The sequence below is a fragment of the Heterocephalus glaber genome, unplaced genomic scaffold (assembly GCF_053883595.1).
Source record: "Heterocephalus glaber isolate CG9 unplaced genomic scaffold, H.glaber_assembly_v1.0 deba00001457, whole genome shotgun sequence".
NCBI classification, from domain to species: Eukaryota; Metazoa; Chordata; class Mammalia; order Rodentia; family Bathyergidae; genus Heterocephalus; species Heterocephalus glaber.
The window spans coordinates 28027114-28042650 of record NW_028258305.1 but is presented as its reverse complement, the minus strand read 5'-3'; the positions used below and the strand labels follow the sequence as shown (position 1 = coordinate 28042650).

Sequence of the window (15537 nt, the reverse complement as noted above, 5' to 3'; positions counted from 1 at the left end):
TGCATTTAATTGGTGGTACAGTATTATTTTTTAATTGTGAAAGACATTAATGGATTAGAGCAGCAAGTTATATATTTATTATAATAATAACAATGATTAGTAATCACTTAAAAATAATCACTAAAGGAGACGTACAATGCTAAGGGTTACATTCACAATGTTATGAAATGAAAACAATTCATTACTTCATTTCATTACAAATGAAGCTAATGAAGCTTTGAGAGTTAATAACTGGAATTTAAATTCGAGATTCATGTCTCCACATCTCCTGCTCTAAACCAAAGGTTTTAAAAAATTACTGGCGTCTTGATTCACCCCTTGAGATTTTGAGTTAATTGCCCGTAATGAAACTCAGGCACGGGTCTTAAAACGTCTTCTGGCAATTCTAATTGCAGCCAGGGACGCAAACCAGTGCTTTAAACCTTATCATCTTACTTCCTTGGAGTTCGGAAAACACCACCAACCACAGGCTCTCAATGGCTCCCCCTGGAGCTCAATGCTGATAGTGCACCGTGGAGTTGTGCCTAACCACAAACACATCCTCTGAAAACCCCTCAAATCCCAATTTTAATAAATCCAATGAACTGGAATCATTTGTTTATTGTAAAATATCAGAGCCTAGAAGTTTTACCTTGCTATTTTAGGATTATGTGAAGCATTTAATCACTTTTTATTTTTATCAAATAATTAATATATGTATGTGATTACCTATAATCAATGCAAAGAATCACAGATCCAGAATACTTTAATTTTTGAAATGGAATGCCATGTCATGGTTTCACTATTCAGAGGTGTGTTGTTGGGTAAAACAGGAATAGAATGAAAAGAGAGGAGTTGGAATAAAATGTGAATCTTAAAACTCGCAGTTTTCTGCTGTGGAAAACCAGTTTTACTCATGAAAGGGCTCATGTACTCATGAGAGGGATTCACAGGGCTCCGGTAAATGGAGTGGAGACCTATGGGAACACAACAACCAAATCAAGGTGGAGGCGGTACAGAGCTCGGCTGAAAATCTAGACAGAGTTGGCTTTGCTGTCATCCTGGCAATGCTCAGTGAAGCCACCCAGGAGATTTCTGAGTGGAGGCAATGGGGATAGAACAATATCAATAAAACACCAGTTCTTATGGAAAGAAACCTGGTGTTGAAGATAGCCCAGTGTAGCCTGCTACTACATTGGCTGTGTGATCTTGGATCATATAATTAACTTCTCTGGATTTTAGCTTGCTCTTTTATAAAAGGACATGGTAATATTGCCTTCAGAGGGTTGATGTGAACTGTGAATGCCCTAGCTCAGAGCCTCATTACTAATTTTTTTCCCTCCATATTGGTGTTGGCTGAAAGATAGCAGTTAAGAATGCAGAAAGCACCAACAAATGGCAACTATGGTGAAGGTCAGTCACAGAGAGGGTGAAAAGGATGTGGGCTGGACACAGAGCACCATCACAGTTCTTGCACGATAGCCACAAACACAGTGAGTTCCCCTTGTCAGAAGGAAGCTAGCACTGCAAGGCTGCAGCCTCTTCCCTCCAGGAGAAACAGCTTGCCCTGCTCTCTGCAGCATCAGCGAGATCCTCTGTAGGTTCTTTGTCAGAGCTCAGGCTGCCCTCACTTCACTTTCTAATGCTTCTGCCTGGGTTTTCATTTAATTAAGAAGGCTGACCTTTGCAAAGAAAGTGAATTCTTTCTCTTCCTTTGGCCTAGCTTAGTATGATCCTAATGGAAGCTGAAACTCTGATGGTAGAGAGCGCCAAGTTTTCACCAATAAGCCTAACATGTTGTTCCTATTCTTACAAAGAAAGTTATCAGGCGTAATTATAGAGGCATAAGCCAAAATGCCTCTCAGAAGAATCTGACCTCCTGGAGATGAGGAGGTAAGAACCATAGGAAGTGAAAGATAAGCCCCAGAGGAATGTATATCAGCAAAGACATCCCAAAGAACCAAGGCTCTGGGAACACAGGCCTCTGAAATGAGCCTTATTGAAAGCAAATTAAAGTTGCAAAGGAAAATGAAACCAAGCAATGAGGGAGGGGGAAGGGAGAATTGACCTATGTCACGTACGTGCACCAACAGCCTACATGGAATACAAGCATTTTGTACTGCAAACCTGTACCGGTAAAAATAATTTTTTTTGGTACCGGGGATTGAACTCGAATCCTTGCGCTTGAACTCGAAACCACTGAGCTAAATTCCCAGCCCCAAAATAAAAATTTTTTTCAAAAGCAAAAAATGGAGCTGGGGATTTAGCTCAGTGGTTCCGCCACCTGCCTTGCAAGCACAAGGACCTGAGTTCAATTCGTGGTACCAAAAAAAAAAAAAAAAAAAGCAAAAAATAACAACAATAGCAAATTCTTACTTAATCCTTTAAACCTCTGGACATGTAGAAGCAGCTACTTAAATGCTCAGCATCAGTGGAACTCTCTAGATGAAAAGGTGAGATGAACCAGTGAGAAAGACAGTGACAGCAGCCTTGGGTGCTGGGCTTGCCACTGCTGCTGTCCTCCATATTTGCAAGCCCATGGGAACCTTCAAGCGCTAGCAAAATGTGGAAAATAATGTGGTATTTATTGTGCCCTTGGATAATCCACAAACCCCTGGAAGTCAGTCTCTGCTTAGGAGAGTTCATGAGGTCCACCTTGACCCAAAGCATACAGCCATTACTGCTGTGTTTGAGTTCTTTCTTTTTGATGTCCTTTTCTCTTTCTATTAGGAAATACATTTTGCCTCACCATCCATGAAGACTCTTCACCTGAATGAGATCCTGTTACTAGATCACAGCCAATTGTTGACCACACCCTGGTTGCATTTGATGACCAAGGAGGGTACCTTCCTGGCAACCACAGAGACAGCTCATCAGGATGATAGTGATCTTATGCCCACTGGAGCTAAAGATGAGTCTTTTCCCAGTTTCATCAAATGGTAAACAGGTTTTCTCTACCATCAGCTACTAATGGTTTATTGACAGATGAAACAAAGCAATAAAATATCTATTGGAACTAACCCTAGCTCCAGAGAAATGCTGGTTTGTGTCCCTGTAACTGTGAGCACATTCACTGCTGAACCCTGACAATGCGGGTATTCGGGGACGATATGAAGGTTCCAATTCCCTTCTCTTAGAGTGTTGCCAAATACAAAATGGAACAAGTAGAGAAAATATGAATGGAATCTCAAGAAACTACATTGTTATCCCCAGTTCTCTCTTCCTGTTACTTCAGATAGTAAATTAGCTTTGCTGCCCCAGGTATATTTCCGCAGAGGAAAAAGAAAGATTATTTCTCATGTTGTTAATATTCTTGGTCCAGGTGTTTGCCTCACTTTAAATGAAGCAAAGGTCAAAGAGGGATGAGGCCATAACTTACATCATCTTTTTCTACCTTCCCAGACATCTTCTTCCGTGGATATTTTTAATCCATTAGGTGTGAGGACATTGGAGGTCATATAGTTTGCCGTAGAGCTTTATGAACTATAGGGAAAAAGTTTTATAAACAAAATTGTTTTTATGTACCTTTTGGTAACTACTGCTGTAAACACACACACACACACACACACACACACACACACGAGCATGCACATGCCCACACTCACTTTTATTTTAACATATCCAGAATTTTAAGTCATTTTAAATCTTTAAATTTTAGTATATAGTAGATCCCTTCTTGACTCAGCTCATTATAAACTTAATGAATTTTGAGGTCAGATAGCAATCCTTACTGAAGCCAGTGTTTTCTACTAATGGCCGCACTTTGAAAAAAAATTTTGACTACTTTTGTCTGAGCCTGCGTGACATTTAATGTATTCTTTAACTGCATTCTCACATGATAGTAACATCATTGCACACATCACAGTATAAATAAAACTCAACAGCAGAGTTTGCTAGGTGGAGGGGCAAATGACCTGTCTAAGGGCTTGGACAGAAAATCCTATGAAGGCTTTAACTTCTATTTTTAGGAGAGTAGATATTTTCTGTTAGAAGGATTTTTTTTCTTTTTCTTTTACTTATCACCTTCTTCAGGGATTAACGACATCTGCAATATTTTCTCCAGGTGAAGTTATTATTCATATGGCAGATTTAACACAGTACCTGTCAGTTTTCAAAAGCCTCCCAGGGAGAAGCAGTTTTACCCTCACCTGCTTATACATCATCCTAACTCTTCTTTCCTTTTCCAGAGAACAGATCTGTGAGGCTAAATGGAGCTAGAAGCTATAGCTGCTGTCCTGTACTGATGACATTAGACTCCTTCCCAGGGAATTGGCTGCCTCTGCATCTATTTAGGAATCCTCTTTGTGGGAGTATGTGGAAAATCTTTGTGAAAGAAAATGGCTCTTAGTAGAACATAGTATTCTCTTAGCACTAGAATGTTGGTCTTGAATATACAGGACAACACTGAGGTTTATGCAGCATGGTAAATGCTGGGTCTGGATGGAGCTACAATAAAACTATTTCCTTCAGCATCTTAATGGTTGCCAGACTAACAATAGATGAGGGAGAAGGTAACTGCTAAGGACAGTTCTATTTTTCTCCCTTGGTAATGGATCCTTGAAAGCTCAAACATATATAGGTGGGCACACAGCTGTGAATCTGAGCCCAAAATGAATTATTTTTTATTTTTAAATTGAATTATAAATCTAAAATATTTATTTGTAAACATAAGCATTCCATCTTCTACCTCCATTCTTTCCTCCATTATTATTATTATTTTTAGAGAAAGTACTTCATCTCTTCATTTATGGTATGACATCCAAGTCAAAGTTAAGGGACACTGAGTGAAAGGACTGTGGTCAAAATCAAATACAGTCAAGGAAGAGGAGATGCAAGACACGTAAAATATGGTACAGTTAGTCTTTTTCAGCAACTTTATATCAAATTATTGACAGGTGCTCTCTTTAATAGCAGGTCTTAAAGAGATGTAAAACTGGCTTGTGGGCCATCTAAAGATAAATAGCATTTATGTCCACAGCACTCTGTTGTCATTTCCATTGTACCACTTGGGTAATATGGTGCCATGTGTTTGGTTGCCTGTCTTCCCAAGTAGGACACTGGAACAAGTGGTCTTTGACCTATTCCTTGAAGTTTTCCCAGAGCACACAGAAAGCCTGACACATAAGAATCACCTAGGATGTGCTTGCTAAATGTTTGTCTGGAAATTGGGTCATAATATAATTATTAAACTCTAGAGTCAAGATGGCATGATTCAAGACCACGAGATGATGAGGCCTGGAGCTCATCTCCAAAGATGGTCTTGCCTCAGATGAGAACTATTTTCTTTATGATTGGGTAGGGGACATGGAACAAAATTACACTCCCTTTTCAATGTAAAGAATAGAAGCAAAATATTAAAAAGTAAGCACCATCATTTTTACAGAGTAGAGAAAAGACATATCAGAGAGTAGAAAAGTTCATTTCTTGAAGGTTTAGTGTGGGAAAAGATAAGTTGAGGTAGATAAAGAAAGGAAAAGTCATTCTAGGAAACTTAAGCAAGATTGCTAGGTGAGAGGAAAATTTGTAGTTTACAAGTGTGTGCCTATCAGCTGCAGAGGGCAGAAACATCCATGTCAAGACATCCAGGAATCTTCAAAAGATACTGATTTTTTATTTCAATCCTAAAATTCTGTTTTAATAGATATCATAAAGGGCCCACAAACTTTATCAGGCCATATGGTCAAAAGGCAAAATAGTAAATTCTGTTGTTACCCTTGATCTGTGCACTTATGGTCTCAAATGATTATGGACACTAAAAATATCTGGGACTTAAAGGGACCAAAGCAAATAAAAAAAACCCAATTAGTAACATGAACTATACCTCCAGTCAAATTTATATAAGAATAAATACAGGCTCAAGATAAATGTAGGATTTTTTTAAAATTATTTTTTAAAAAGAAAGTTTACCAGGTAGGCTTTTTATACAACTCATTTTAAGCATTTTAAGTATAAATCATTTAAATAACATGGAACTGGCAATTGGCCAAAGTAAACTCAAAAAATGTTATGTTGGTGAAGACCAAATTGATAGATCTGTAAAGTATATTTTTATGATGCAAAAGCAATTTAATATGTACTTGTTAATTGTTTTCTTGTCACTGAGATGCAATACCTGACATCTACAAATCAAAGAAAGAAACAGTTATTTTGGTTCACAGTTCATGAAAGTTTCAGTGCATAGTTGGCTGGTTCCAAGGCAGGGCAACATGGCAGAGAAGAAACCTCTAATGGCATGGCAGTGAGAAGCCAAGAGGGCTCAAGGTAGGAGGAGGGAGGTAGACCCTTCTAGGCTACACTCTTAGTCACCTGACTATTCCAAACAGGCTTCACCTTCCAACACCACATTTAGCTATAAAATCATCAATGGATTAATCCACTGATCCAATCACCACCCAAAAGCACCACAGATGAGCACCTGAGGCTTTGGGGGACATCTAGATATAAACTACAACATGTACTCTTCTCTTAGATCTTTTACAAACCCAGGGAACATACTTAAATTCAATCTGTTCATGTGCTAATCAAATAAAAATCACGATTGGCCATCATTGTAGAAATCCAATTTACGTTTTACATCTGACTAATGTGACAAAAATACTTTTGTTATTTCTGGATAAATTAAGAAGACATGGGTCTTTCACTACATTAAAAGTTCTATTTGCCTCACTAATAAATTCTTAGGTTAATCTCTGAGGAAAAAAACTTTGCAATTGAAATAAGATAATGTGTGTAGTTAATATGTTTAAATTGATCTGATATGTATTAGACAAATCATGGAAGAGAAGAGAAATTGAGAAAGCTATAGCAGATCAGGTCAGTTTTGACACTGGAAGTGGAAGTCGTAGATGATTAAGTGATAAATACAGTGATTGGAAGATAGTAAACAAAATATAGCACCAAGGGTTTTCTACTCTGGCTGTCTCAGACACCATGGTAAGACAATAAATACAGAGAGTAAATCATTGCAATGAAAGTGATGGAGAATTTGGTGGTCTAAAGTAACACTATGGATGAAAGTTTAAAAGAAATGTGTATTAGGTTTTTCACTCTTGCTTTCCATTTTTTCTAGAAAGAAACACTATAAACAAAAATGGACGCCAGAGAATGTTTTAATTTGAAGTAAATGAAAATACTGATTGCATTTCTTAGACATAGTTTTGCTTTTCCTCAAATAGGAGCTCTGTGTTTAAACAGGACTGTGTCCTTGAAAAGCACTGCAGGTGGCCACTGAATTGTAATGGCTCCTCCTTTCTCTTAACCCTCTGGGGCTTTGAAAAGCTTCTCCAGGTTTAGTGTTAAAAGGAAACCGTGATTGCATTTTTTTTTATGGTTGTAGATAATCTTATATTCAGAAATCTAATGAAGTATCATCTTTGAAAAATACACAGGGAAAGAAATTATGTTTACTATGGTATACAAATCATTCAAAGGCTTATATAAGACGGAGAGGCTTAAAGTAGATGACTACAGATTCTGTACTCTGGTTCTGAATGAGAGCTGTTAGATACAAGCATAAAATGGTGTCAGGAGAAGTTATATCCTTGTACTTTAAAATGCAAGACCTTGAACCACTTCAAATTTCTCTTCCATTTGCCTTAGTATCTATTTAGTTCAATTCTTTAAACCATTTTGGCATTTTATCTTTTCCAAATTAAGAAAGATTCCCTCATATTTTAAATGAGTTTGAACTAACATGAAACTATAATAAATCTTCATCTAGATTTTTCTAATGTAAAAATATCTTAATTTGCTAATTTTTTGTGGTTTTACTTTCTTGCTTTTAAAATGTTTTATTTGCTTCATTCTGTCATGCTGCCTTGTATTACCTTCCTTTTAATGATGCAGTTTTAAAGTTTCACTCTGGTTCAGACAATCTTATCTTCCCTGAAAGGAATCCAGACTATAACTAGTTTATCAGTTACCAATATATTTACCATTTATCAGTACAGACCAGTGGGAGACTAAATGCCAAAATCAGTTCTCTGTTTTCTCATGAGAAGTTATGCCATGACTTGCTACTATGCAATCAGAATGATAAAAGAATTCTAATATAATATTCTGGACTAATCTTCGATCAGTTGCAAGCAGTTAGCATTTTGGTAGGCTTAAGTAATCTTTAAGGCACATAATACAACAATAATTCATTAGTTGCTTTGACTGCATCATTCCCTTCTGTGCTGCTAGATAGGTGCACGGAGCATCTTTATATTTGGGTATAAAGAATGTTAACATGTGGGGCTGGGGATTTAGCTCAGTGGTTCCACTGCCTGCCCCGCAAGCGCAAGGACCTGAGTTTGATCCCCCCCAAAAAGAATATAACGTGTGTTCCTACCATTTTGTTATGAATTTTGCCACTAAAACAATATAGTCAATAGAAACTTAAGAGTACACCATGAATTTTTTCATCATCGTAATTAAGTTCAGTAATAATTTTCTGCTCAAAATTTCAAAAAATGAGATAAACATTAGATTTAAGTTTCAAATATATCCTTTAACTCCATTCATTTAATCAAATTGTTAATAATTAACTGGCTTAGGTTCTAAAAGAAAAATTGTAGAATGATAAAATTGATTTTACCCCTGATTAATTTGGGTCTTCTCCTGTTTTAGTGTCCAGAAAATCAAATGCTTTAAAGTTATTGTATATTTCACCAATATTCTTCTTCAAAATGGAAACAATTATGCTATTTAGCATATGGAAGGTTTTTAACTTTTTAACAATGGAATGTAGCTTCAGAAATGACATTTTGAAAGAATAATTCTTGTTCCTTATTTCTCTGATAGATAATATTATATATTTTAAACATTTCCCAAACATATAGCATATGTTAACATTTGTTTTTATATTCTCTTTTCTAACAATATATTTTCTCTAAATAATTATGCTTTGTTCTTTTGGTATGTTCTATTTGACATAAATATTTTATTTGTCCTTGTTATGTGATCATCATATTTGCCACTAGCATTTTTAATTCATTTCATAAGAAAGCTTTCCTGGGTGCCTATCCTGAGTGTTAATCCAGCAAGGAAATCAGAGATCCACTATAGCCAACTCTTTGGGAATTTATAGTTACTTAGAAAAAGGTGTACCAGTGTATCACGTCATATTTGAACAATATTAAAGTAATTAGAAATGATATTTAAGTCTTTTACTGTACTAGATTTTCATCTTCAGAGGCTTCTACCAAATCTAGTTATTGCATGAAGAAACAATTCATATTAAAATTGAATATGTAAAAGTAAACTGATAAAATGAAGATCCAGTGTAAATAGTTTAAAAGTACAGAAAAATGCATTAGAAGAAATAATTTTCATTTGATTCTATAACAATTTTTTTTCTAGTTTAAATTTTGTTTTTACAAAGACCTCTTGTGTTTGTTGTTGCTAGACACTCAATTTGTTCTGTACTGGCATTCATTCAAGTGTGAATAGCAAATGTCACAGTCCTACAATAGAATACAATTTATAACTGATAGTTTGAGAACAACCAATTAATAATGTGTTTTATTAATAGAATAAAGATATTTTATGCTCAGAGAATATTTACAGGCCTAAATTATGTCTCATATAATATATTAAAGTGGCCTTGTATGAACCAACAGTTCATTTGAGAAGAGAAAGCAAATGTCAATAATAATAGTAAAGTGGCCCAGTGTTTAGAGAAAGAGCAGAAAAGTTCTATGTCTGGCTGAAATGGTCAGGGAAATGGTGAACATGAATTTGCATTTGTAAGAAAAAATGGGCTGGAGAACAGATTAAGCTGACATGATATAGGAATGATGGTATGAAAAAATGCCGTGTAATAGGAATGTAGAAGACAGGATTGGAAGGCTGCGTGGATTAGTATCCACGGAGCAGCAGGTGTAAGTACATGTACACCTCCACTCCATCTGGCAGCCTCAATCTCCTGTAAAGGTAGAGAGAGCTAACTAGTCCCTAAAGCGAGGTATGGAAAAACTTTGCCAAGAGACGTCTGAATCCCAGCTCTAATTATGGCCAATAGCACTCATGAGAATTTATAACATGCTCAAAACTAGGCTAAGTTTGAGTCCATTTGAGATGTTATATGGGAGGCCATTTCTATCTTCTGATATGATAGTAGACCCAGAGACTACAAGACTCTTATAATATCTCATTAATCTGGTCCAAGTACAACAGATTATCCAAATGTATGGGAACAGAGTCATGACAGCTCCTGGCCCAGGAGGACTACCTTGTGTCCTTCCTGAAGACCAAGTGCCCTTAAAAACTTGGAGAGAAGGGACTCCATAGATCAATTAAAGCCAAAACAAAAGGCTCCCTTTTCAGTGAACCTTGCCATACACACTGAAGTAAAAGTGGCAGAGATAGATCATAAAACAAAAGGGGGGGGAGGGATTGAACTGTCAGGGAATGCAGGGAAGAAGTAAAGGCCAATTGTAGAAGCCAGGAGGGCAAGCGGACTGGGAACTCTCTTCTAGAGCTAGTGCTGAATCTCTAAGGGCTTTCCAGATGCAGTCATTTCAAGTCCACTGCTGCCCTGGCCATGTCCAGCACAACATAGAATTTGCCAACCCTCCACATAGACATTGGTTTATATTAAGCAGTTTATGAATATTAATCTGGGAATGTTTTTAGATGGCTTGGGAAAGAGAAGAAAAGAAAGCTCAGTGAGGAAATTATTCAGTATTCCCGGCATCCTAAATGGAGACTGAAAATAGCATGATGACATGGAGAAGAAATTTTATCCTAAGCTACGGTTTTAAACTTTTGGTTCGGCACAAAGCAGAGAGTTACCTTATGAGCACTGTGCTGGTTTTAAAGGTGCTGTCCCTCTTTTCTTTCTGCCAAGCTGCCTGTTTGTATTCTGACCTGATATTCTCATAGAAAATGTATTTTGGGAATTTTCTGAATTCCTTTTCATCCTCCTTACAAAGGGTTGACCCAGCAATGTTTGTAATACCTGTAAAAACATTAGTCAACCTGAAGACAAAGGATCTAGATCAGAGGATGAAAATAGATCTATTTATCTGGATGTGGCAAAGTATTCAATTTTTGCTGCTTTTTAAATCCATTGGGTTACACATACTGCAATTTACCTCCAAGGACTATTGAGTCAAGACTTGTGTTCAGTCTTAGATACCTGTCACTCTATTAATGGATAACTTAGAGTGATGTAAATAGGCCCAAGTTCTCTTTTTTTCTGAAGTTGACATGACAATATGTTGTGAAAATTGAACGACTGCTCATATATATAGATTATTTCATTTACATCGTAAGTACTCATTTTTTTCATCTAGATAGTTAATATTCATGTGTTAACAGTTACTAAATTTCAAACAAGTTTTTTTTTTTGGTACTAGGGATTGAACTTTCAAAAAAACTGCTAGGATGAGAAGTTGTTTTGATTTTTATGTAAATGCAACTACAGTTTATGATGACTATATAATAGTACATAGTCATAAGCAATTTGTTTTCTAGTTTCTTTAAGGTAGTTTGGTCACTTCAGTATCGGTAGCTTCTCAATAATTCTTCATTTTTATGTTGGTAGAATATGTGCTGATATGAATTAATTCAAATTAAAAGGATATAGAATATTATTTTATTTTGTTCATAAAATACTTCTTGAAAATTTTGTATCATGTAAAAAATATATCATGTTCCCTGACGTAAAGGAATTTATAGGTAAATTACAGTATAGTGTCACAAATTCTATAGTAAACATAGTAATAAAGTTGAATATTAATACAAATAAGTGTCTTGGGGAACAGAAATGCTTTTTCAGAGAAGTGATGTATGAACTATTTAACTATTTTTTAATGGAATATCAGAACATTTGTTCTATAAGGTATTGTGGAAAGAGAGTTGAAGAGGGAGAATAATTGTAAAGCACAATTGCTTGGTTAATGTACTGCACTGAGAATATCTGCTAAGTTTTGAAGCATAAATCTGTAGCCAGTGCAATGGAAAGAACAAAGCTTCAAGTTGAGAAGCAGGATCTGGACTTTCTACAGAAAGTGTTAGCCACAGAAGTAACTTTGAATCTTTTTGAAACTAGATTTTTAAAAATACAGGTATAAAAATAATTTAAATTGAATTTATATTTTATTTAACCTAATGTATCCAAAATATTACCATTTCAGCAACTTATTCATAGAAGAATATTAAGGAGATAGTTTATGTTCTTTTTTCTATATTGTCTCCAAATGTATATTACGTTTATGGCATACTAGTGACATTTTAGGTGCTGCTATATGGTACAGATGAGGTAGACACTGAACATACTTTGAGAAACTTGAGCTATATGCTATTAATATTTGGTAATATGTAAAGTTGATACACCTGATGTACTTGAGAATTATCTTTTCTCTATAAGGTATTGAGGATGTTCATAGCTAGCAAAAATCTTTGCTTAAGAGATGTCTATTTTCTGGTGTTGTTTCTGTCCTTAGGAGGTCTCTGTGGTAAGGAGGGGAGACAAAGTCAAGTTTGATAACTGCATGGGACATCAGGGAGCTAGGCTAGAATCTATGAAGAATGCCATTTTCAAGCCAAGTATTTCTAAGTGATCTGAATCAAAGCAGCCTCATGGGCTAGTTTAGGTTATTTGCTAAAGTTCAGCCATAACTGCTCCACAATAATAAGAGGGGTGCTAACATACACCAATAAGAGAAACAGAATCATATCAAAGAAAGTTAGGTTTTGTGGGGGGAAACTGAGCTATTTTCAGGTTATTGTCAGGTTCCTAGCCTTTTGGAATAAAACATCATAAGTGGGAAAAATTAATAACATAAGTGAGAAAAAATTTAAAAAAACCCTTCATATCTTGCCCTTTAAACCATGTACAGTATTAGTTAACTTTTCTATTCTGATAATGACTCAATTTTTAATCTAATTCGTATAGTCAAAGTAAGGTTTTGGAAGTTATTTTAGTAAAGGTTCAATTTGACAGATATCCTACATGCTATTCTTAAGTTTTGAAAAAGAAACTTCTAAATTTTGGTTGAATCTGTTTTGAAATTAGTTAAGAAATATTTAAATAAAGGATTCAAAAAATAGAATGTCAGAAAATTTTAGATTGTGAAGATTTAGTGAATTTTGCTTTTTGAAAATAAAGCAAGCAGAAACATACTGAAATAAGTACCCACAAAAGTAATGATAAATGGAACAAATTAAGTACAGGAAGCAAATAGTGTGTGAGATTTAATGCTTAAATTTTTAAACTATACTTTTTGATATCTTGATTTGTGAAAGAATGTTCAAATCAAGCTCATAGATACTGATTGGTTTGCCTTTTACTTTATTAGTGCATCCTAATATTAACAATATTAATTGTTTTCAGAAGTTGGTACTAATCAGTTTCAATCCCATTACCCCTCTCTCTTTTATTTCCATTCCTACTGATCCTGACTTGTCTCCAAAAGTCTGGTTTTCTGTTATCTCTACTGTATTTAATATAATTAGCTAATTTTTAATTTACTTACCTATATTTTAAGTTTATCATAAAGAAGAAAACATGTAGTTTTTAACTTTCTGAGTTTGGCTCATTTTACTTTACATGATGGTTTTCAGTTGCATTTATTTTCCTGCAAACAACACTTTTCTGTATGGCTGGGTAATATTCCATTGTGAATATATACAACATTTTCCTTATCCATTCTTCTGTTGATGAGCAACTAGTGTGTTTTCACAGTTTAGCTATTATGAATTGTGCTGTTATAAACACAAGTATGAGTGTATGACTATGCTATGCAGTCTTTAATTCTTTTGGGAAAATGCCCAGGAGTGGTATAAATGGGTGAAAAAATATTTCCAAATCTGGTCTTTTTTTATTCATTAAGTTTATTGGTACATTTTAGGCATACATTACAATCATATTCATCATTGGGAATTTGTAGCTAGAACCAAGATATATCATGTACAAATGTAGTCTTTTGAGGACCCTCCACACTTATCTGCACAGTAATTATATTAGTTTCCATTCCCATCAACAATGTAGGAGGGTTCCATTTTCCCTGCATTCTTGCCAGGATTCATAGTTGGCTTTTTTGTTTATTTGTTTAGTTTTTATCTGATGGCTAGAATTGTTGAATATTTTTTCATATGTTGTTGATAATTTAAACTTCTTTTTTTGGAGAAGCATATATTCAATTCAGTTACCCACTTTTTACTGGGTTAATTGATATATGGGGATTTTCTTAGTTCTTTATATATTCTAGATATCAATCCTCTATCCAAAGAATTGCTAGCAAAGATTTTCTCACATTTAATAGGTTGTCTCTTTACTCTGTTAATTGTTTCCTTTGATATGCAGAAGCTTTTTATTTGATATAGTCTAATTTTTTTGATTCTTGATATGATTTCCTGTGCCTCTGGAGTTCTGTTCAGGAAGTCAGTGCCTGTTCCTATGTCTTCAAGAGTTTCCATTATGTTGTCTTCCAGGAGTTTTAATGTTTCTTGTTTTAAATCTAGGTCTTTGATCCATTTTTATTTGATTTTAGTACAAGATAAGAGATGGGAATCTAGCTTTAATTTTATGCATGTGGATATCCAGTTTTTCCAACAAATTTTGTTAAAGAGACTGTAGTTTTTGCAGTATGTTTTTGCCCACTTGGTGAAAAAATCAGATAGCTGTTAGTTCATGGGTTTGTTTCTGTGTCTTCTGTTTTAAAAAACATTTCTGCTTTTGTTTTTGAGTTTGGTTTTACAGTACAGCTTGAAGTCCAGTATAGTGACACTCCGCCTCTTTGGTTGCAGGGTTGCAATAGGTCTTTTCTGATTGCATTTGAAAATTAGGATTATTTGTTCTAATCTGGAAATAATGTTGTTTGTACTTTAAAATTTAATATGGATTGCATTTAATCTGTATATCACTTTTGACAAAATGGCTATTTTTACAACATTAATTCTTCTAATCATGAACAAGAAATGTCCTCATTTTCTAATGTCTTCTGCAATTTCTTTCTTTGACATTTTGTACTTTGGGGCTGCTCACATTATTTTTAGGCATTTCAGTTTTTTAGAAGCTACTGTGTATGGAATTGATTTCCTTCTCAGTTGGCTCATTACAGTGTATAGGACACAGTCAACATTTTTGTATGTTTATTTTGTATTCTGGCACTTTACTAGATTCAGTTATCAGTTTTAAAATCTTCTGGTAGTTTCTTACTTCTATACAAAGTATTATGTCATCTGCAAATAGGTATAATTTGCCTCTGTCCCTAATCATATTCATTTTACTTCTTTCATTTGCCTGATTACTCTGGGTAAAGTTTTGGGTACTATATTGAAAAGTAGTGGTGAGACTGTAAACCCTTATCTTGTTCCTAACATTAAAAGGAATTACTCTGGTCTTTTAACCATTTGTTATGATATTAGCTATGAGTATGTCATATATTGCTTTTATTATTTTGAGATAAGATGCTTCAGTGTCCATTTTTCATCAAGGTTTTTCTCATGAAGGGTGTTGAATTTTGTCAGAGGCTTTTTCAACACCTACTGGGATGATCATGTGGTTTTTATCCTTGATTCTATTTATGCAGTGTATTATATTTATTGATTTATGTGTGTTGATTTTTA

General features: G+C 34.9%; 1 protein-coding gene across 6 annotated transcripts in view; it reads left to right on the top strand.

Annotated features, from left to right (window-relative positions):
- Positions 1–15537, top strand: part of LOC110347954 (uncharacterized) — a 72578-nt gene that overhangs the window by 45991 nt on the left and 11050 nt on the right. For 4 of the 6 annotated variants that reach the window (XR_015452992.1, XM_087216100.1, XM_087216099.1 and 1 more), the window contains one exon: positions 2710–2918. Coding sequence is in view for 3 of the 6 variants with exons in the window: in XM_087216100.1 (XP_087072226.1) it covers positions 2710–2918 (209 nt within the window). In the remaining 3 variants the exon portion in view is untranslated. Of the gene's footprint in view, positions 1–2709; positions 2919–4166; positions 4290–7048; positions 14382–15537 lie in introns of those variants that run through there. The other 2 variants (XR_015452994.1, XR_015452993.1) reach the window with 2 other exon arrangements.